At 40.8% G+C, this 24,340-nt stretch overlaps 1 protein-coding gene across 48 annotated transcripts in view; it reads right to left on the minus strand.

Annotated features, from left to right (window-relative positions):
* Positions 1-24,340, minus strand: part of DTNB (dystrobrevin beta) — a 311,592-nt gene that overhangs the window by 92,499 nt on the left and 194,753 nt on the right. For all 48 annotated transcript variants that reach the window (XR_002516573.2, XR_001893946.3, XM_017947357.3 and 45 more), the window contains one exon: positions 11,770-11,847. Coding sequence is in view for 46 of the 48 variants with exons in the window: in XM_017947357.3 (XP_017802846.1) it covers positions 11,770-11,847 (78 nt within the window). In the remaining 2 variants the exon portion in view is untranslated. The remainder of the gene's footprint in view (positions 1-11,769; positions 11,848-24,340) is intronic.

A 24,340-nucleotide genomic window follows, 5' to 3' on the forward strand; every position in this document is an offset into this window, starting at 1 on the left:
CCTGGCCTGCATCAAAAATCTTCACCAAATAAATATCATATTGAACAAGAAAACATATCTAGTCCTTCCACTTTCTTCCCTCCCCACCCCCCCCATTTATGTTTTCCTCCTGAGTAAATAAGCTCTATGAGGTTAAGGACCCGCCATCAATCAATGCTTGGGTTTAATGTACATAAAATTCTAGTAATCAGTTAAACTTCCTACTAATTACTCATGTGAAAGGCAATGTAATATTATGTTTACACATAATATGTATAAAGTAGAGAAATAATACCTTTCTTTTTAATTTCCCCGTTCTGAATGGAATAAGCAGGCAGTACTAGTGATTTATTTGAAATAACTGAAAAAAGAAAATCCCTTTCCTAGCAGAGGAAGTACCAATTAAGAGGCAAGCAGCAGCAAGAAGATTTTGAGAGACGGAATTCATTTTTGGCCCAAGCCTGGGAAGTCTACACCCTCAAAGAGCTTGTAGTCTAGAAAGACATCGAACAAACAGCTACTATGATACTATGATATGTACCAGACGCTGTGGCTCACAGAAGACCACATAATACAGTTTTAGGGTGTTAGGGAAGGCTTCCTGGAGGAGTCAGAGCTAAGATGACAAGGAAGAATTAGATGACAAAGAAGAGAGAACAAAGGTGAAAAGGATGGGGAGGTCCTTCAGGGAGAAGTGGCATATGCAGCTGCCTGCCTGGGGCACTGTGAGAGGTCCAAGTGCTTCTGAGTATGGATGCTGAGAAGAGAGAGTGGGATGAGGTAGGGCTGGAAAGGCTGGCAAGGGTCAGCTCAGAAACAAGGGCCTTGTAAGCCACACAGAAGAATGGGGGTTTTAGCTTGTAGAACTGTGTGGCCATCAGCTACCTATGGCTATTTAAATTCCAATTCACTCCAATTAAATAAAATTAGGCCAGGTACAGTGGCTCATGCCTGTAATCCCAGCACTTTTGGAGGCCGAGGTAGGTGAATCACCTGAGGTCAGGAGTTCAAGACCACCCTGGCCAACATGGTAAAACCCCATCTCTACTAAAAATAGAAAAATTAGCCGTGTGTGGTGGCACACACCTGTAGTCCCAGCTACTCAGGAGGATGAGGCAGGAGAACTGCTTGAACCCAGGAGGTGGAGGTTGCAGTGAGCTGAGATTGTGCCACTGTATTCCAGCCTGGGTGACAAGAATGAAACTCCATCTCTAAATAAATAATTAAAAATTCATTTTCTCTGTCACATCTCAAGTACTCAACAGACACATGTGGCTAGTTGGCTCCCATGCCGTAGCAAAGAAGAGCCCCTGGAAAGTTTTAATCGGGATAACAACATAATCAGATTTGCATTTCAGAAAAACCCCTACAGGTGCAAAGAAAAGACTAAATTGGGGGTAAAGTGGGGAGTAGACTGGAGATTCCCCAATAAGATCCATGAAAAAGTTGAGAACTGTACTGATTTAAGTGTTTGCTTTACTAGCTACAGTGAGCTGAAATATTTTACTAGTTTCATATCAAGAGGAGTGAAAAAAATCTCTGGTTAAACATAGTACGTCTAGGCTGGATCAGCATGGGAATTTCAGCATTCGGAGATGTTTGTTCTATGTGCCAGGCTGTGGCCCATCACCATCACTTGACCGTAGCAACTACACTGAGTCAACCTCTTAGGAGATAAGGTCAAAAGGTATTTCAGTGAAAAGCCCCAAAGCATGTGTGTGTAAAAATGTGTTTTTAAAAAGCACGTGTGTGTTCATGTGTGTGTATCAGAAAGAGAGAAAGAGACATTATATAGTGAGAGAGGAAGAGAGTCTGTGTGGGGGCTGCTAGGGAGAAAAGGGGTGTGTGTGCATGTATGCATGTCAGGTTCTATTGGTCATTTGTTGGCTCTAAGTATTTGTATCCCTTTTGCTGGTGTGAACGTGAGATTCGCTGGAAGAATCTGGAAGACAAAAACGATGGTCTGGTTCCCAACCCTCTTCTGGCACAAATCCTCCTCCAGTGTTTTGACCAAAGGGACCTTAACTCAAGCCAGGAAGAAATCTGAAAATGATCCACAATTTTCCTTGCCCCACCCACATCCAAAATTTACAAAGCTTGTCTTCACTCCCGGCATCCCACAAACATCTCAATCTGAACACGACAACATTACACTTGAGATCTTTTTCCCCGAACCTGCTCCTTCCACTTGGCTCTGCCGACGGTCTATGATGGATGTGACGCTTGGTCATGCTCAGGACCTCAAGCCTCAGTCCAATGTAAAGAAGAAGCAAACTATTACTTACTATGCTTCTGTCAGCTTCTATTTTTCAAACTAAGGTATTTAAGTATGGACTTGGAAATACTCAAACTTTCTGTTTGTACTAATCTGAGTTAGAACTGGTGAAAGGTTTACCTTAAATGCTTGAGTGGAAATGGAATCTAATCCCAACCCAGAAGCAGCTGAAAACTGGCGGTCTGCCCAGGCTGTCAGACAGGCTCTGGACACCTGCCAACATCAAGGACCCTGCAGTTCTCTAAGATTATGTGTTAATTTTCAATTACTCTGCTTTTCTGTCTTTAAAAAAAAAAAAAAAAACACTGGAGAAAAAACTATCCTTGTGTTGACTTGGTAAAATTCTCACAAAGACTTCGTATAAGTTAGCTGTTTCCTGAAACCATCATTAACTATTCTTGCTTTTCAAACAAACTCTATCTTTCTCATTTCACAGGTAGGAAGAGAATCTGTGCTCAGAGTCCACATATGGATAGTTTCTGACATGACCACTTTTGTTTTGTTCCTTTTCTTAGTTTCCCCCAACAACTCTGTTGTCCTCGGTCTTAAAAAAACCAAAAAATAGTGATTTTTGTCATTCTACTGTATTCTGCAGATAACAAGATAAACTCTTTTGTCACCCAGTCAGAAAGCCATTTTAATACAGGCACTCATTGTTTCATTGTGCTTTGCTTTATCGTGCTTCACAGATATTGTGCTTTTTACAAATTGAAGGTCTGTGGCAACCCTGAGTTAAGCAAGGCCACTGGTGCCATTTTTTCCAACAGCATGTGCTCACTTGGTGTCTCTGTGGCACATTTTGGTAATTATGGCAATGCTTCAAACTTCTCCATTATTATCATCATATCTGTTATGGTGATCTGTGATCAGTCATCTTTGGTGTTACTATTGTAATTGCTTTTGAGTGCCGCAAACCATGCCTACATAAGATAGCCACCTTAATCAATCAATATGTGTTCTGACCGTTTCACTGACCGTCTCTCTGTCTCTCTTCTCAGGCCTCCCTATTCTCTAAGACATAACAATATTGAAATCAGGCCAGTTCATAACCCTACTATGATGTCTAAGTGTTCAAGTGAAAGGAAGAGTTGCATGTCTCTCATTTTAAACCAAAAGCTAGAAATGTTCAAGCTTAGTGAGGAAAGCATGTCGAAAGCCAACAAAGGCTGAAAGCGAGGCCTCTTGTGCCAAACAGTCAAGTTATGAATGCAAAGGAAAACTCTTGAAGGAAATTAAAAGTGGTACTCCACTGTACACAGAAATGATAAGAAAGCAAAACAGCCTCATTGCTGATATAAAGTTTTAGTGGTCTGGATAGAAGATCAAATCAGCCACAACATTCCCTTAAGCCAAAGTTTCATCGAGGAAGGCCCTAACTCTCTTCAATTATATGAAGACTGAGACAGGTGAGCAAGCTGCAGAAGAAGAGCTGGAAGCTAACAGAGGTTGGCTCATGAGGTTTAAGAACAGAACCATCTCTAGAACATGCAGGTGCAAGGTGAAGTGGCAGGTGCTGATGGACAAGCTCCAGCAAGTTGTCCAGAAGATCTAGCTCAGATCACTGATGAAAGCAGCTACACAAAAACTGCAGATTTTTGATGAGATGAAACTGGCTTCTATCAGAAGAAGATGCCATCTAGGGCTTTCATAGCTAGAGAGAAGTAGTCAATGTCTGGCCTTAAAGCTTCAAAGGACAGGCTGACTCTCTTGCTGGGGCTAATGCAGCTGGCAACTTTAACTTGAAGCCAATGCTCATTTACCATTCTGAAAATTTTAGGGCCTTTCAGAATTATGCTAAATTTACCTTGCCTGTGCTCCATAAATGGAAGAATAAAGCCCGGATGACAGCACATCTGTTTACAGCATGGTTTACTGAATATTTTAAGCCTACTGTTGAGACCTACTGTTCAGAAAAAAAGTAGGTTTCAAACAGTACTGCTCATTCATTGAAAATGCATGTGATTACCTAAGAGCTCTGATGAAGATGTACAACGAGATGAATGTTGCTTTCAGGCCTGCTAACGCAACATCCATCCTGCAGCCCCTGGATCATGAAGTAATTTTTTTTTTTTTTGAGATGTAGTTTTGCTCTTGTCACCCAGGCTGGAATGCAATGGCACAATCTCAGCTCACTGCAACTTCCACCTCCTGAGTTCAAGTGATTCTCCTGCCTCAGCCTCCCAAGTAGCTGGGATTACAGGCATATGCCACCATGCCCAGTTAATTTTTGTATTTTTAGTAGAGATAGGGTTTCACCATGTTGGCCAGGCTGGTCTGGAACTCCTGACCTCAGGTGATCCACCTGCCTCGGCCTCCCAAAGTGCTGGGATTATAGGCCACCACACCCAGCCAAGAAGTAATTTTGACTTTTAAGTCTTATTACGCAAGAAATACATTTTGTAAGACTATACCTGCCATAGATAGAGTGGTTCCTCTAATGGAGTCTGGGCAAAGTAAATTGAAAACCTCTGTAATGGATTCACCATTCTAGATGCCATTAAAAACATTTGTGATTCATGGGAGGAGGCTAAAATAAACATTAATAGGAGTTTGGAAGAAGTTGATTCCAACCCTCATGTAATTCTAGGGGTTCAAGACTTCAGTAGAGGAAGTAACTGAAGATGTGGTAGAAAAAAACAAGAGAACTAGAATTAGATGTGAAGCCTGAAGATGTGACTGAATTGCTGCAATCTTATAATAAAACTTGAAAAGGTAAGGAGTTGCTTCTTATGGATAAGCAAAAAAAAGGGGTTTCCTGAGATGGAATCTACTGGTTAAGATGCTGTGAACATTGTTGAAATGACAAGGATTTAGAATATTATGTAAACTTAGTTGACAGAGCAGTGGCAGGGTGTGAGAGGACTGACTACAATTTTGAAAGAAGATCTATCGTGGGTAAAATGCTATCAAACAGCATCACATGCTACAGAGAAATCCTCCATGAATGGGAGAGTCAATTAAAGGGGCAAACTTCATTATTGTCTTATTTTAAGAATTTGCTGCAGCTATCCCAATCTTCAGCAATCACCATGCTGCTTAGTCAGCAGCCATCAGCACTGAGGCAAGACCCTCTACCAGCAAAAAGATTAGAACTTGCTGAAGGCTCAGATGATCATTAGCATTTTTTAGCAATTAAATATTTTTTAAATTAAGGTACATACTTTTAAAATACATATTGCTACTGCACACTTATGAGGCTATAGTATAGTGTAAGCTAAACTTTTATATGTACTGGGAAATTTAAAAGTTTGTATGAGTCACTTGATTGCAATATTCACTTTACTGCGGTGGTCTGGGACCAAACCTGTCATGTCTCTGAGGTATGCGTGTACTATTATATTAACTCACCTCTTAATTTCCTCATGTTTCTACAGTTCAGAAATAATATTTATATTGTGGCATCTTCTGATCTTCAAAAACTGCTTTTCTTTCTTATGAAGTATAAGTTAAAGTAAATATGCTATGATAAAATCTCGCCCTTACCTAAAAGTGCTAGCAATTAGGACTACTCAGAATTATAGGCTCTAATATTTACCAGTTCCCCATCCAAAGATGGTATTATGTCCCAAGTCAATACATCATCAACAACTGAACCAAACAGAATAGAAAGAATTATTTCTATTTTTGAGAAAATATTATTTGTTGAGAGAAATAAAAGTGAGGTGTTAGGGAAAAAAGACCTCTTCTAAAACACATCTATGCAAAGGGAGGTGTGATACAATACATAAAATAGTTTTTTTCAGAAGCCACCCAAAAGAGAAGCCCATAGTTGTAATTTCTGAGTACCTCTACCTTCTCCAGGGACTACGAGCCAATCATTCTGAATCTGTGTTTCCAGAGTGTTCTAATTCCTAGGGTTGGCTTTCTTCCAGGCTTGTCTTACTTTCAGCCTACGTTTTAGTTTTTCTCTGCTAAGTTCGTTACCACTCATCCATTTGCTTGGCTGCTACCAAAATTTTGTTGCTATTGTTTCTTCTTCCATTTTTCTTGTTCTTGTGAGTTTTTACTTAAAAAAAAAAACTCTTGGCTGTCATTTTAGTGGTGTTTCAGGATGAAACAGGCAGATGTGGCTTAATATGCCATGCTATTTGTTACTTTCCTTTTCCCTACGTCTTTAAATTACAATTATCCTATTTGCAGATCTTTACCTTTGTATACTGTATGTGTGAGTGTTTAAAATGCATCATTTGGTTCATGGTTTAATGGGCTAATGAATCACAAAAGGAGATACCTAGGCCTGGTCCAGATGAATGGGTATAAATTGGATACCCTGGACCTCGTCCCTTTCACAAGAGGTGGCTAAGACTCCTGGGAAAAGTGTGAGAGCATCGGCAGTTGTACATGGATGGCTGCCTTATGTGAAGAAGGAAAATTCTGGAAGTGGAAATGTATATGGGAAGGCTTGCGTGTGTGCATGTGTGCACACAGTTATGTGCTAGGTAGGAAAACCACGGTCTGCTAACAACTTCCGTTATTTTTCTTGCCCGGGATTTCTCTCCTTCTTCCCCTTCCCCTTCCCCTTCCCCTTCCCCTTCCCCTTCCCCTTCCCCTTCCCCTCCCCCTCCTCCTCCTGCTCCTCCTCCTCCTGCTTCTGCTGCTGCTTCTGCTGCTGCTGCTGCTTCTGCTGCTTCTGCTTCTGCTTCTTCTGCTGCTGCTTCTGCTTCTTCTGCTTCTGCTTCTTCTGCTTCTGCTTCTGCTGCTTCTGCTGCTTCTGCTTCTTCTTCTGCTTCTTCTGCTTCTGCTGCTTCTGCTTCTTCTGCTTCTTCTTCTTCTGCTTCTGCTGCTTCTGCTTCTGCTGCTTCTGCTGCTTCTGCTTCTGCTTCTTCTTCTTCTGCTTCTTCTTCTTCTTCTGCTTCTTCTGCTTCTTCTGCTGCTGCTTCTGCTTCTTATTCTACTGCTTCTTCTGCTTCTTCCTCTTCTTCCTCTGCTTCTTCTGCTTCTTCTTCTGCTTCTTCTGCTTCTTCTTCTTCTTCTTCTTCTTCTTCTGCTTCTTCTGCTGCTGCTGCTGCTTCTGCTTCTTCTTCTTCTTCTTCTTCTTCTTCTTCTTCTTCTTCTGCTTCTGCTTCTTTCTTCTTCTGCTTCTCCTTCTTCTTCTTTCTTCTTCTGCTGCTTCTCCTTTTTTTTTTTTTTTGAGAGACAGGGTCTTGCTACGTTGCTGAGGCTAGAGTGCAGTGGCTATTCACGGGCACCATCATAGCTTACTGCAGCCTCAAACTCCTGGGGTCAAGCCATCCTCCCACCTCAGCCTCTTCTCTCTCTCCTTTTCTTGACAGTATACCCTTCTTTGGGGGAAATTCTTCTCCCTCTGCTCTGATGCCATAGCTCTAATGGGCATGGCCCGTCACATACACCAAGGATGGGCAGTAATGCAATCCAGGACACAAGAATCCTTCCTTGCGTTTTTCTAATCCAAGGGAGGAAAAGCACAACCCCTGGAGAAGCAAGGCTGTAGGTAGGTGTGTGTCTGGAAGCATCAGCAGCTTGGGAGCAGCTGTTCTGCAGTGGCGGGGAGCAAAGAAGGCACACAGAGAGAGGCAGCTCGGAGAAGGAGGGCTGCCTGGGGGCATTCCCGTTGCTTTCGTGATCAGTGTACTCTCCTGCCCTTCCCTTTCTGCTTTTCGCCTTTGCTTTGTGGGTTTTGCCTTTTAAGGTTCAATTTTAATAGTTGAAGCTAAAGGAGATATAATATTAATATACCAACTGAATGCACAAAGCACAAAATTGCATACTGAAGGCTTTTGTTACTTCCATAGTTATACGAAATTGCCACAGAATTGTTAAGCTTTAAGTATCCATAAACAATTACAGCTAAAGTTTTAGAAGACATTTAAAAATAAAAAACATTAGCATCATTTTCCATATTTGTCTGAATATAAGGTGACTTAAAATAATAGAACAGTACAGAGCATAAGAACACAATTCACATTCTGAACCCTGGGAAAAAAGAGGTCTAGACGCAGGTCTCGGAGGAAATTGGACAGGGAGGGGTATTTTAAGCCTACGTTTTAAAGCTTTGAAAAGTGTTTTCTTGTTTGCTTTTAAATGTACTATGTAGACGCTTTCAAAAGAAAGTAAATTTCAAGAAACTATTTAGCCTAAGGCAAAGACAAAATTTCTTTTCAGTTATAAGATATCAATTTAGGGATATTAAAAGATTACTAGGGAGGAAAAATCCCTACAGTGGAACCTCTCAGGAACATGATTTATGGTATCTTACATGACAGTCATCATCTCTGCCATTTATAAGGTCTTCTGTGAAAAGTAAAGCTTACATTCAGATCATCTTTTACTTGGACTAACAGCATTACTTTTGGCCACTGTGATTATCACTATTTTTATATGCACTGCCTATTTAAAAGGTAGGAACTAGAGCACTTAAAATTTTTCCTGCATTTTTATCGCTGTGCATGTTGTTGTCTCATTCCGTGACTGACGTCTTAGGATGAGTTCTAAAAGAAACCTCTTATTCTGGAGAGTAGCTGCTCTATCTCCGTGAGCATTCCTGTCTGGGCAGAGTAAGGCTCTGTGGCCGGCAAGACATGCTGGGCTCCTGGCTTCCATTAGACTCTGGCCACACAGGTCTGTCCACATTCAGAGCAGGGAAGAAAAGCTGAGGAGTCCTTAAGGAAGCAAGTAGAATACTACCTGGAAATTTATACTATTTGGTTACTGGGGCCATGAAAAGCCAAGTCTATGAATTAGGTAATTGGTATCCACATGGTATATCATAATCTCATACTGAATATAAATGGAATCCCCTAAAATCTTGGGGGCTGTATTGGTAGGATAGGAGCATTTTGTTCCTATGGAGCCTCTACTCAAGTAATTGTGCTTCTTGATCGATCAGAGCTCAACCTTCTTTTCTGGTCTGCGCTCTGGCTGCCTTTGGCCTGCTGGTCAGCCCTTGCAAAGTTTACGATAACCACCTCTAGGGTGGGCTAATTCTACCAGAAAGAGGTGCTGGCTGAAACGCTGACTTTAAGATGAAATCTTAATCCAGGCTATAGATTATCTGAAGCAGCTTTCAAAAATGACAGATACCATTTTGTGACTGGCAATCACAGCTGGCTACTTACAATTAAGCCTGGGGGTGTAACACAGCAAGCCTAAGGGGTAGTTCTCTACAGAGGTGGTTATGATTATTACTGCTCCCTTCTTTTAGTTTTCTCAAGCAAGAAAACGTTGTCCAGAAAGCCATGCTCCTTCTAACAGCTTCTAGCAGCCACATTCAGCTGCGGTCACTGAATGTGGCACATATAACACATGGCATCCTCCCCCACGCCCCCACCTCCCCCCCCCCCCCTACTCCCCCCCACTCCCCCTCCTCCCCTGTCACCGGGCACCAAGGTGTACACCCTCATGTACTTGGGTGACTTAGCATGACAGAACTAGTAAATGATGAGAAGAATTCAGATGGGAAATGCTACTGAATGAGATGGTATTCTTATAATTAACATGAAAACTATGACCTGAATTCTTTGAATAGGCCACCTTATCTGCCTGGTTTTGAAATGGAAACATCTTTGATGTGGAGTCTGGGTTTGAATGCTATGGGTGTTTAACATAAAAAACTGAAATCCAAGGGCAGCAAGGGTTATCGTAATATCTAGGTAGGTGGGACGGGCTTAATTGCTTTGTAGTCGTCCATAAAAATTCCTTTCCTGCTTGAGAGGGCATTACTGGTAAATCATTCTGTCTCTTCCTCACTTATTCTCACATTCCAGTTTACTTCCTAAGTCATAAAAATAATATATGAAATCCTCACATAAACCCCAAAAGGTAGATATTATTTTTGTCCCCACTCAGAGATAAAAAATGGAAAACAAGGCCAGGTACGGTGGCTTGCACCTGTAATCCAGCACTTTGGGAGGCTGAGGCGGTTGCATCACTTGAGATCAGGAGTTTGAGACCTGCCTGGCCAACATGGTGAAACCCCATCTTTACCAAAAAAAAAAAAAAAAAAAAAATTAGCTAGATATGGTGGCAGGTGCCTGAAATTCCAGCTACTCCGGAGGCTGAGGCAGGAGAATCACTTGAACCTGGGAGGCAGAGGTTGCAGTGAGCTAAGATTGGGCCACTGCACTCCAGCCTGGGCGACAAAGAGAGACCGTGTCTCTGAAAAAAAAAAAATTAAATTAAAAATGAAGACGAGAACATTTCAAGGTAAGCAAAGAGCCAGCATTCCAACTCAGACAGAGTCTGGCTCAAGAGTCCATGCTCTGGTGCCCTGCACCACTCAGCTCTGCCCAGAAGCAGTGGCCTGACTCTCTCACTGCTGGAAAGTGCCCTAACGAGGCTAAAGGCAAGTACTCTTACCTGGTCAGGTCCTGGGTCTCCACACAGGTAATGTATTATCAGGCCACTCTGGTTTATTAAGTCCCTAACTTCTCTCTTCAGGGTAGTCCTACACTTTACTCATTAGCTTCCTTGTCAGGCTATTGCCCAAACTTGCTTGATGATAAGAATCAGCTAATAAAAATGTAGCTTCTCAAGATCCTATCTTTAGAAATTCCAATTCACTGGGTATGATGTTGTCCCAGAAATCTGTTTTCAACAAGTGACCCAGGTGATTCTTCTCATCAGTCAGGTTTGAGAAACATTGCCCTAGGAGTTTTAGCCAATGGGAACAAACATCATTGTCTTAAGCACTATGTATTACATAGTCAAAATTTCTATAGCGTTTCCATAGCTGAATTAATCCAAAGCAATCGGTACATATGGCACAAAATTGTTTTTTTTTCCAGGAAGGACTAGGGGGTGGGCTGGAATGTCTTTGTGGTTTTCTTGTTTTTGAGTGATGACTGTTAGAAAGAATTCTTTAATGGCCGTGCCCTTGAGGGAGTTTTTGCATTGCTCTGGTCAGGGAACAGCGTATACCAAATAGAAAGCCACTTTATATAGTTCTTTCAAGTCCTGCCTGAGAGAATTTTTGGAGAAGAGCAAATTAAATAAAGAGGAGAAAGAAGTACACAGTTCTCATTCCTTGAAGGCCCCTAAAGCAAACTCCTTGCATAACCAAAAGAGAGACACTAGGGCTTTTCAACTTAAATGTTTATAAATCATATACAGAACGATTTAGGAGAAAATCTTATAAGGGATTAATTCAATTTACACCATCTAATCAAAGAGCAAAAATGATCTTTGACACTCAAATAATTCAAAGGCAAAACTGTTGAAACTCATGACTATCAAAACATTGTTTCAGGTTAAAAAACGGATCTGAAACGTGCCTAATCTGCTCTGACACTGTCACCACTGCTTGTCACAAATGAAGTTTCCACCTGAGGCACCACTGAAAGCCAATCTTCAGTTGCTGTATTTGTGAGTCAGTGGGGGGAAAAAAAGGAAAATAAAAAGTAGAAATTAAGACTAAAAGACGGCCAAAGGAAGAGAAAGCAAACCAGTCCTTTCTGCCTGGTGGAACAACCTGCTTTTTCAGGCCTCATTTCTGACAGGGGCACTGCAAATCAGTAGCAAAGGCCAACACTCAAGTCGAAGGCACAAGACATACGTACCTCTTGGTGGGAGTGGGCACTCCAGAGGACATGTGGCTAACCACGGTGTCATTCATATTAGTCAGAGGGCGAGGAGGACTGAAAAAAAAGACATTTGCCTTATATTAATAATTACCAACTAGGGGAAACAAGGGAAACGACAATAGGCATGATAAGAGCAAAGGGACCAACGATCGTTCGCGGTAAGCACAGCGGGACCCAGGCGGAGTGCGGCAGAAATCGATACTTCAAGCCTAAGTAAATTCAGCAAGAGGTTCTCTCTCACAAAGCCACAGGGCCACTGAGCTGTGGGTACCAGGAGAAGCAACTGATCATAAACACACTACCACAGGACATAACTTCGGTGGCTTTTGCTTTGTAGTTTTAGTACATAAGAATTTAAATTCTGCCCCTTGGTGAATTTCTCTACATTTTAGGTACAACATTACTAGGTGTCTGGCATTCATCATATATTACAAAGGTCGTAACATCGAGGTGCATGCTGTTCCTGAGATTTGGTTAGAGCTCAGACTTAGTTTGTTTCCCTCAGACTTAGTTTGTAAACTTTTAACCAAAACAAACTGTTACATACCACATTCAAAAATAAGACTCTGGAACAAACTTTGATTAATTCTCTACTAGAATCTTAACAACAAATCCAAATTTTACACCTATACCCTAATTAGAATGTTGTCTTTTATAACCCCTAATCCAAACTTAAACTTGAAGGTTAGCATTTAGGTGCAGGTCTTTAGGTGCAGGTTTTCTGGACTCAGGTCTGTCCATTTCTCCTTCTTGTGAAAGTCCTGAAGGAATGAATTCAAGCTTCTCAAAAAGGTGCCAGGTATCTTGCCTTCCAGCCATTCTTCAACCCCTCTCCCTCCCTACTAGGTTCAGCTACAAAAGGGTTCTGTCTTGCATCTGGAATCAAATGACTATTGCTAAATACTTCTCCTGGAAAATTTCTCACTTCCTCTTTTAAACTGGAAGAAGTACAGTCATGTGCTGCACAATGATGTTTAGGTCAATGACAAACCACATATATTTTTATAATAGGTTACAATATTGTATTTTTACTGTACCTTTTCTATGTTTAGATATATAAATACCTCTGTGTAACAGTTGCCTCCAGTACAGGTTTGTAGCCTAGGAGGCTACATACATACACAGAGTGTACTTACACATACCTTGATGGTTGTGCCTGCTGCAAACCTAGGCTACACCATACGGCCTAGGTATGCAGCAGGCGAAACCACCTTGGTTTGTGTAAGTACACTCTCTGATGTTAACACAACACAAAATTGTCTAACAAAGCATTTCTCAGAATGCATCCCCCACTGTTAAGTTATGCATGATTATACTTCTCAGATTTGTCCATCAAAAGCATAAAACTGAAGCCGAAAGTCCTTCTCTCATATTTAGGTGCTTGGGAACTAACTACCTTCTGGTTTCTCCTTTCGTTTAAGGACAGAGTCAATTATGTATAACGTTTTTGGAGAGGTTATACTTAGCAATTCTTAGTGACTATTAAGGGACCACAGTCTTTATTGTTTTGCAGGTTTCATAGTACATTCAAATAAAAGCTCAAGGGGAAATCTTTCAGGGAGAGCCAAGGAACCCAGACGTTAAAAAAGGATCTCTTCCTCTCTCCATCCATCTCTATGCATTTTTTTTTTCTTCTTAAACCAACTGCATTTCTGTGTAGGTATTTTTAAAAATGATTTTTCCATTTAATGGAGAGGATCCAAGATGGAAAATAATTTGCAGGGAACATATTTTGGTCTCTTGATTTTTAAGCCATAGTACTATGCTTATTGTTCTACATTCCTCCCTTTGTGACAGGCGTCTAAGTAAGACATTGAGAACTGAAATGCGCCTCTCTAGGATAGAAGTCAATTTCCAGTTATTTATCTGACTACCTGTCTTCAGACAGATATCCACTTAGGTCCCAAACTTTCAAGACTATTAATGCTAGTGGCTGTGCTGAGTTATAGTCAATTAATTGGTTGTTTTAGGTTGACTAATGATGGAAGTGAACACAGAGATTAGCTTACATTTAGTCCTATATTTATATTTTTGCCTCTGGTTCTTTTATATCAATTGCCCAACTAAAACAAGGAGACAATCCCTATGAAAGAACCAAACCCAGCACAACAGCTTTCTGGTCCTGGAAAGAGAATGGGCTTTTCTTTAATGTATTATTAGCAATCTATTTCTAAAAGAAGATAAAGACATTTTCACATTGCTTTCAGAACTAATATAGTTACCTGCTATATATATATTTTAAATTTTTAATAAATAATAGAGACAAGGTCTCACTATGTTGCCTAGGCTGGTTTTGAACTCCTGGGTTCAAGTGATCCTCCCACCTCAACCTCCCAAAGTGCTAGGATTACAGATGTGAGCCACCATTCCCAGCCACCTGCTGTATTTCAATATTAAAGATATCACTGCATTCAATTTCCTTTTTGGTATTCTCAGAGGAAAAATGAGAATAAAAAATTATAATTCCTAGAACATAAATCCATGCAATAAAATTTCATGATTTGTAACAATTTGTTCTGATACCACAAACATCTTTATAATCACCAATATCTCTTGGTATATATCATGTTCAACTATTATAGCACAAATTTCAAAGCTTCTTCTCTAATATTCAAAACCAGACAGTAATGGTTATATTATAAACTATAAATTAATCGTAACTGACCCCCAAATGTCACAGCCTTTCTGAACTCCTAACATGCTTTGCTAGAAAGACAGGCATATGTCTGCAGTTTAAAATGAAAGAAGCACTTGCAAACTTAAATGAAGTCTTTACTATAGAACCTACACTAGAGCCACAATTCACCATGAAAGCCAACAGCTCAGATGCATTCTTAGAAGGCATAACATGGCCTGGGGAACATAGTGAGTCTCTGTCTCCACAAAAAAAAAAAAAAAAAAAAAAAAAATTAGCCTGCTGGCCAGGCGCAGCGGCTCATGCCTGTAATCCCAGCACTCTGGGAGGCCGAGGCGGGTGGATCACAAGGTTGGAAGTTCAAGATCAGCCTGGACAAAATGTTGAAACCCTGTCTCTACTAAAAATATAAAAAATAGCTGGGTGTGGTGGCAGGTGCCTGTAATTCCAGCTACTTGGGAGGTGGAGGCAGGAGAATCACTTGAACCCGAGAGGCGGAGGTTGCAGTGAGCCGAGATCATGCCACTGCACTTTAGCCTGGGTGACAGAGCAAGACTCCATCTCAAAAATAAATACATAAATAAAATAAAATAAAATAAAATAAAAATTAGCCTGCTGGCTGGGCGCAGTAGCTCACGTCTGTAAAACTAGCACTTTGGGAGGCCAAGGCAGGTGGATGGCTTGAGACCAGGAATTCGAGACCAGCCTGGGCAACATAGCAAAACCCTGTCTCTACAAAAAAAATACAAAAATTAGCTGGGTGTGGTGGTGCACGCTCGCAGTCCCAGTTACTCAGGAGGCTGAGGTGGGAGGATCACCTGAGCCCAGAGAGGTTGAGGTTTCAGTGAAACTGAGATTGTGCCGCTGCACTACAGGCTGGGTGACAGAGTGAGATCCTGTCTCAAAAAATAAAAAATAAAAATCAGTCTGGCATGGTGGCACGTGCTGTAGTCCTAGCTACTCAGGAGGCAGAGGTGGGAGGATCGTTTGAGCCTAGGAGGTTAAGGCTGCATTGACTATGATTGCACCACTGCACTCCAGCTTGGGCGACAGAGCAAGATCCTATCTCCCAAAAAAAAAAAAAAGTAATACATTAAAAATGACTTCTGGCTCAAACAAACATACAAAACCTTCATTGTTCTTGTAAGACATAACTGAAAAGAGTATTTCCAGGTGTAAAGCAGACATTAATGCTACAAATTATAGAAACTTAAAAAAACAGAATTGGCACAACTTATTAGATTGGTTTTGCTGATTTTTAACATTTAAAACCAGTTGAGTACCTTGAGCACCAGATGTTCTGTATCTGTATCTTCCTTTGGTACAGATCTCAGCAAGGTATAGGCACTATTGAGTTTCATGATACCGAAATGGCCACCATCTATCACATGCTCCAGAAATGTGGGAGGTTCCTTCTTTGTTAATAAGATATACCATTTTTTCGATGGGATAGAAGCAGATGATGATATAGGTAGAAAGTATCTGGAGGTCAGTAGAGATGGTTTTTAAAAGACTTGGCAAGAATTTGGTACTTCCTAATTAAAGGGAAAGCATCACTGTTACTGCATACCTACTAATAAAAGATTACCTTTATTTCAATGACCTAACTGTATATAGATGGAGACAAATATGCAAGCAAATCATCACAATGCTATGTAATGAGTGCAGCAATGAAGTATGGTCGGCCCTCCATGTCTGTCGGTTCAACCAACTGCCGATGGAAATTATTCAGAGAAAAAGTTCCACAAAGTTCCAAAAAGTAAAACTTGAATTCACCATGTGCTGAGTACTACACTGAATCCTTGCGAAGGACGTGTGTGTAGGCATTGTGTTAGGTGTTACAAGTACTCTAGCGATGACTTAGAGTATATGGGAGGATGCACATAGGTTATATGCAAACACTATAAAACTCAAGTTTTATTTCAGGGACTTGAGCATCTTTGGGTTTCCGTATCTGTGGGTGCTCCTGGAACCAACCCCCATGGATCCTGAGGGACGACTGACAGACCAAGTGCTGAGAGCCGCAGATGAAGATCAGGTACGTCTGCCTGGAGGAACAAGCGGCAACAAACATCACGGAAGGCCTCAGAGAGGAAGCATCATTGAGAAGAGTTTTCCAGATACAGAAAAAAAATTAAGAGAACCCCAGATAGAAATAGTATGTAAAATGGCATAGAAATCCAAAAATACATGAGAAACTGGGTCTAACTTATTTGACTAAAGGTATCTGAAAGGGAGTAGCTGGAAACACATCTAGAAAGCTAGAGGAGAGCCAGGATGTGAAAGGAGCTTGTCCTATCACAAAGTGAGAGATCTGAACTTTATATTGCAGACAGCAGGGGAAGCACTGAATGTAAGTCAAAAATCGATGTGACCATCACATCATTTTAAAAGCTCACCCCAGAATCTTCCAGATGCTGGTCTTTTATCAAAAGTGTGCGTGGGAATCATCTGAAAAGCTTTCCGTAAGATAAGATACCCAAGCCCTACCCTCAGTTCAGTGACCCTGAACTTCTAGGGGTGAGGGGAATCTCTCCCCCATATAATAAATAAAGATATCATGTAGGATATATTTGGAAGCAGGGGAATGGAAGCTGGGAGGCCAGGTATGAGGTTATGGCAGTTGCCCAGATCAGTGACTATGAAGATGGACAGTGGTACTGAAGATGGGGGCGAGAAACAGAAAGCTATTGTGAAGACAAAACCAGTAAGAGAGGGTGACTGATTAAGTACACAGGGTTAGGAAGTAAAGAATAAGAGATTTTTACCTTGGCTACTGGGTGGTAAAATATCCGAACTAGAAAACACAGAGTAGGTAACAAGATCTGAGGTTGGAAAGGAGGAGGGATGGGTAGACAGAATGAGCAGGAAGGTAAGAGTGAATAGGATTTCAGTTTGGAAATGGTTGGGTTTGAAGTACCATTGATAATAAGTACAGGTAAGTGGATGTCTAGAAAGCAGTTGAAAATAGAAGAATAGAACTCAGATGAAATGTCAAGTTTGAAAATATATGAGTGTCATTAAACAGTACCTGTTCATTTCAGTATTCTGAACACTAAAAACGTGCATTTACTTACTTATTTATTTATTGTTTTGAGATGCAGTCTCTTGCTCTGTTGCCCAGGCTGAAGTGCAACGGCGCAATCTCAGCTCACTGCAACCTCCGCCTCCCAGGTTCAAGCGATTCCCCCCTCTCAGCCTCCCGAGTAGCTGAGATTAGGCATCTGCCATCGTGCCCAGCTAATTTTTGTATTTTTTGTAGAGACGGGGTTTCACCATGTTGGCCAGGCTGTTCTTGAACTCCTGACCTCAGGTGATCCATCTGCCACGGCCTTCCAAAGTGCTGTGGTTACAGGCGTGAGCCACCGAGTCTGGCCAAAAACGTACATTTATATTTACTGTTTTTAGGCGGGGTAGGAGAGGTCTGGGGACCTGTGCAGTGAGAGGGTGGCTTAGATAACAGAAACAGAGGTTCTGGTTATTGGGGAAACACATCTATTACAAAGCACAAATTGAGCTTACTGGTAGAAATAATTTTTTCATGCAGTTCCCTGGTGGCCAGGCCCCTCCAATTCATTCTGGTGATGCTCTGAAATACAGACTAACTAGAAATTAAAATTTCTACAAAATCTCTCTTAAGGGTTTTAAAATCATCTGTAAGAATAGATGAATAACTTGTACCTTTAAAAATATTTCAGGACAGATTATATATAACTGTATATTTATTTCATTTATCGGATATTTGCCTACAATGTGGCAGGCACTGTGCTAGCTTCTGGGAATAAAAACTAAAAAGATGGCCGGGCGCGGTGGCTCAAGCCTGTAATCCCAGCACTTTGGGAGGCCGAGACGGGCGGATCACGAGGTCAGGAGATCGAGACCATCCTGGCTAACACAGTGAAACCCCGTCTCTACTAAAAAATACAAAAAAAAAAAATAGCCGGGCGAGGTGGCGGGCGCCTGTAGTCCCAGCTATAGGGAGGCTGAGGCAGGAGAATGGCGGAAACCTGGGAGGCGGAGCTTGCAGTGAGCTGAGATCCGGCCACTGCACTCCAGCCTGGGCGACAGTGCGAGACTCCCTCTCAAAAAAAAAAACAAAAAAAAAAACTAAAAAGATGAAAACTTAAGTCTTACAAAGAAGAAAAATTTAGAAAAAATAATTATAATACAATGTAGTAAATACTTAATAGAAGTAAGAAAAACTGCTACATGCATGGGAAAATACCGAGATTATCTCATCCCATAAAGAAAAACATATTTCTAGGGTGTTAAAGAGTTAAATAGAAGCCAGGCATGATGGAGCACACCTACACTCCCAGTTATGCAGGAGGCTGAGGTGGGAGGATCATTTGAGCCCAGTATTTTGAGGCCAGCCTGGGTAACACAGCAAGACTCTGTCTCTTAAAGAAAAAAGAAGACTTAAATATAGATGTTTAACTATATAAATTAAGAGAAAATATATAGGTCTATGATAGAGAGGATTTTCTTAGCTAAAAACAATGGAAAAATTAGGAAAACATCAATTAATTTGAATTGTTAAAACTATCAGAAAAGAAGGAAAAAAGATTTTGAGGAACTACCTGAACAAATGTGAGACAGCAAAAATTAAGTGCCTAACACATACAGTATTCACACAAACTTACAAGAAAACTACAGGGATTCCAATTAGATAAATGGGTAAAGTAAACATATGTGTTTAAAAGGAAGAAATACAAATGACTCAAAATAAATTTTTTTTTTTTTTGAGGCGGAGTTTCACTCTTGTTGCCCAGGCTGGAGTGCAATGGCACGATCTCGGCTCACCTGCCTCCCAGGTTCAAGCAATTCTCCTGCCTCAGCCTCCCGAGTAGCTGGGATTATAGGCATGTGCCACCAGGCCCAGCTAATTTTGTATTTTTAGTAGAGACGGGGTTTCTCCACGTTGGTCAGGCTGGTCTCGAACTCCTGACTCAGGTGATCCACCCGCCTCGGCCTCCCAAAGTGCTGGGATTACAGGCGTGAGCCACTGCGCCTGGCCTAAGAAATTTAATTAAAAATTACAGGCTGTGCACAGTGGCTCATGCCTATAATCCTAGTACTCTGGGAGGCCAAGGCAGGAGGATCGCTTGAGCCCAGGAGTTGGAGACCAGCCTGGGCAACATGGCAAGACCCCATCTCTACAAAAAATTAAAAAATTAGCTGGGTGTGGTGGCACATGCCTGTGGTCTCAGCTACTCAGGAAGCTGAGGTGAGAGGACTGCTTGAGCCCAGGAGTTAAAGGCTGCAGTCAGCCACGATCAAACCACTGCACTTCAGCCTGGGTGACAGAGTGAGATCCTGTCTCGGGAGTGGGGGAAAAAACAATTACAGACCACTTTCTCTGGGAAAAATAATGATCTTTTTAAAAAGGCAATCCTTAAGAGTAGAGAGGATTTTCTGACATAGGTCCTTAATTTACTACTAGTCAAGAGTGAAAGTAAAAAGTTAAGCCAAATTTCTAGAAAGCAATTTGGCAATATGTCCATCAAAGATCTTAGAAAACATTCAAACACTTTGGCTCAGTAGTTCTTTTTCTAGGAATCAATTCCAAAGACTAATTAGAAATGCACAGAGAGATTTATATTAACAAATACTCAGGAAGTGTTATATATGATAGGATAATTTTGAAATTATCCTAAGTGTTCAAATATAAGGAAAGGAAAAGTAAACCATGGTATATCCATAATTACAGGATATTATGCTGTCATTAAATAATAGTGCTTATGAAGACTTTTTGATTACTTGGAAATAAGCTCAGCATATAGAAGGTAACAAAGAAGGGCAAGATGACAATGATAGCTGACAATTATTGAATGTTTGATATCTATCAGGCACTTCAGAGCTTTAAATACATTATTTAGTCTATCTTCACAATAGTCATATAAAATTATTTATATGTACACATAACACACTCAACTACATAATAAGCATAAAATGAAACATCTGGAGGAAATATGCTCAAATGTTAAGATAAGTGGAATTATGGGCAGTTTTTCCTGCTTGTTTATACTTTCCAACACTTCTCCAACCTTTTCAGTTTAATTTTTCCTGATTCTAAGAGAAAAAGATGTTTAATGTTAAAAAAGGAGTCAAATTTCTAAAATGAGCCTATATTATCATCATTAAGAAAGCAAACAGAAGGAAAGTGTTATATGAGCATGCACGCATGCGTGCGCGCGTGTGCACACACACTCGCGCACACACACACACACACACACACAGAGGAAGAGCGAGGGGGAGGGAATGAGGGAGGAGAAACCATGCTGTAGAAGTTTGAGACTTTTAGTAGAAAACCTGTGAAATTGTTTGAGTAGATCCAAAGTTCCACAATTTCCCAACATCGTTACCACCATCACTCCTCAAAAATGAGAGTAAAGAAAACATCTTAGACCAGTCTAGATGATCTCCTCTACTACACTGTAAGAAATCTGTGATATTTTTACCATTATATCTGAAGTACCTGGCATAGTATGAGGCACAGAGTAGGTACTCCTTAAATATTTGTTGCTCATGAGTCAGCGCCACGTTGTGGAATATAATAGGAGTAGAGAGTGGGTAAGAAGTAATCTATTATATTTAGGTGTGGTGAGACTATTCTCCAAAAATGGGATAATGACATTATTTGCTGTTATATTTGGTGGATGTATTTGTAGCATCTGCAGCGATAGTAGGCTTTTTTCCCCCTTCACAGGGAACAGTGGCATATTCTTTTCTACTTAACTCTATTAATGTCTACTGCTTGGTCTGTCATTTTTTTCCTTCTACCATCTATGACTTGGTAATAGAATCAGCAGAGTGGAGAGTGTCTTTACTAATAATAGCAATATTTATTGAGTGCTTACTATATGGCAGACTAAGTTTGAACATTTTCCATGGATTCACTTCATTACACTAAGCCAGTGAAGTAGATACCATTATCTTTATTTTACAGATGATTAAAAAAAAAAAAAAAAAAAAAACAACTGAGGCATGGAGAAAAGGAATGTTTTTGAGGCCACAGAGCCAAATCATGGAAGCAAGAGGATTTGAACCGAGGCAGTGTGGCTCTGAGTGTGTGTTCTCTGTCATTTGAGAGTACTGTCTACTATCTTTCACGGGTACACTTTCAGGAAAACGTTTAAGGATATTTACTCTATTAAAAAAAAAAAGCCATGACGTTAACAGCATGACGTTAGATCATAGTTCCTGCTGTTTCTATAGGAAGATAAGGCAGTAATAGTTGCAGAGTATAGTTTTTGAGTGATTTACCCTTTCCCCATCATATTATTAGAACTCCTAAATGTCCTAAATGGCTCTCTGAACGTAAACCATCTGGCTTGAGATCTTATCAGGATAACTTTAAAATCTAATCTTCATTTCAAAGATCTTCTAGGTTTCTAATCTCAGCCTAGCAAAATACATACATTTCATGAGCAAATTATCTATTATATAAACCAGACTGCTGACTAAAAAAAAGTTTAACAATGGGCTTAAAATCAACATTGAGTGTTATGACTCATTTTGGCTTTTTGAATTGACTTATATTCAGGGGTAAACAATGTCTGGATAGGATTCTCTAACCAAGGATGTGAAAGTACAATACTGATGTTGTGTAGACAAAATTTCCACTTAAAACTGCAAAGTTTTAAAGATGAAGGAGTAGGCTGGGTGCAGTGGCCCACACCTGTATTTCCAGCACTCTGGGAGGCCGAGGCAGGAGGATTGCTTGTATCCAGGAATTTGAGATCAGCCTGAATAACATAGCAAGACTCCATCTCTACTAAAAATCAAACATTAGCTGGGTTTGGTGGTACACACCTATAGTCCCAGGTACCCAGGAGGCTGCTCAGGGGAGGACTGCTTGAGCCTGGGAGGCTGAGGCGGCAGTGAGCTGAGATCACATCACTGCATTCCAGAGTAGGTGACAAAGTGAGACCCTGTCTAAAAAAAAAAAAAAAGGAGGAAATGAACAAAGCCAGCTGAAGCCTGGAGGACAAGTGAGATTTGGGTTACTTGTCAGAGCTGTCCCTTTTCCCCAGGCCCTTTGATAGAGCCTCTTCTGTGGAAAGTCATGCAGACAGCCACGTACTTAACCCTGCCCTTTACTTTTAAATTTATTGGTGCATTAGCTCTTTCCACAGAACATTTCTTTTAGTTGTGGAGGTTAAGACTAGCATCCTGCAATTCTCTTTTACACAGACAGCTGTCTGCTAGCCATGCATTTGGGGATCTTTAGCAGATTTTTTGGGGGTCTGTTTATTACTACTGGTGTGAAAGGGGAAAAGAATTTATTACGCCCTAATGCTTTCATTTGTTTGACTTCTTTTTTTGTATTCCCCATTAATAATGCTTTACAAAGGAGGTAACCATTTTAGCAAAATACATTTAATCTCTTATTAATATTTTTGCAGCCAGCTATTTCGCCCTCAACCCTAGACACCTATGTGACTTCTGAAATTATCTTCCCTACTCACTTGAATTAGACTTTTTTCTTCTTTTAGATGATGAAGCAGATTTCATCATACTTTAAAACAAATGCAAAACCCACACTATAGACTACTTCGTTCTTTTTTTTTTTTTTTTGAGACGGAGTCTCGCTCTGTTGCCCAGGCTGGAGTGCAGTGGCGTGATCTCTGCTCACTGCAAGCTCCGCCTCCCAGGTTCACGCCATTCTCCTGCCTCAGCCTCCCAAGAGGCTGGGACTACAGGCGCCCGCCACCATGCCTGGCTAATTTTTTGTATTTTTTTAGTAGAGACGGGGTTTCACCGTGTTAGCCAGGATAGTCTGGCTCTCCTGACCTCGTGATCCACCCGCCTTGGCCTCCCAAAGTGCTGGGATTACAGGCGTGAGCCACCGCGCCCGGCCTACACTACCTCATTCTTTTATCTATCAAACCTCTCCAGTCTCCCATCTCTCTCCAGCAAGCTGTTCTTCTTTTGCTTCTTCTAAGCCCCTGCTTTCAGCCCTTCTCCCAGCTACTTATCCTGGAATGTCCTTCATGGACTGGTCAAAGTTACACATTTTCTCACTTCTCTTATCAGAAAAACAGCTCCTGAAATTTCAGTAGCTCTAGAAAACCTTTCTAGTTACAAGCTCCATTTACATAAACATGGGCCATAGTATGCAAACAAACAAAAATCCACGGCCTACTCATGCCTAGCACTGTTAGGGGTTTCAAGACAAAACAAGTTGAAGACTGTCCCTGCCCACAAGAAGTTTATAATCGGTCCTCATAATCATGTCATAGCAACAACAGATACGCTTTAGCTTAACATATTACAATTTTTAGATCAAATCCTATATGACGATAATTTACAACCAAAAACATGTAAGATCATTTATAACAAAGACTATAACTTATTTCATTTGATATAAATAAAAACCAGTACAACAAAATAATATGAAAAATCCTATGAAGCTAACAGTTACAGGATTTGTTGTGTATTTTGCATGCATTTCTTTACTTTTGCAGCATTGGGGAGAGTTGGCAGGTGGAGACAGTGCCTAAGCATTTGCTGAGTGTGAAAATGCATTAGCACTGAGCCAGGCCCCTCAGAAACATGACATGAATTCTTACTACTACTCATGGTGGTATTTTGCAAATAAAGAAATAAAAGTCAAAGAAGATAATGTGTTCAAGGTCACATGGTAGAATCAGTATTGGACACTACTTTTATCTGCTTCTAAAGCCACTGAATAGATCAAATCCACAAACACTCTTTTATTTCAGGCATCTCTGTATTATCCAAATAAATTTTTCGGATTAGAGTTCTCAAGAAACAATAAGTTGTCAAGTTTGAGAAACACCGCCCCAATTCAGGACTACCAGCTTCAAATCTAACTTGAAGTAGTTTAAGCGGTGAGGGGGAGCAGGGGGAGGAAGGGGAGTGTGGGGGGGTGGGGAAGAGGAACTT

Source organism: Papio anubis, chromosome 14 (genome assembly GCF_008728515.1).
Source record: "Papio anubis isolate 15944 chromosome 14, Panubis1.0, whole genome shotgun sequence".
NCBI lineage: Eukaryota > Metazoa > Chordata > Mammalia > Primates > Cercopithecidae > Papio > Papio anubis.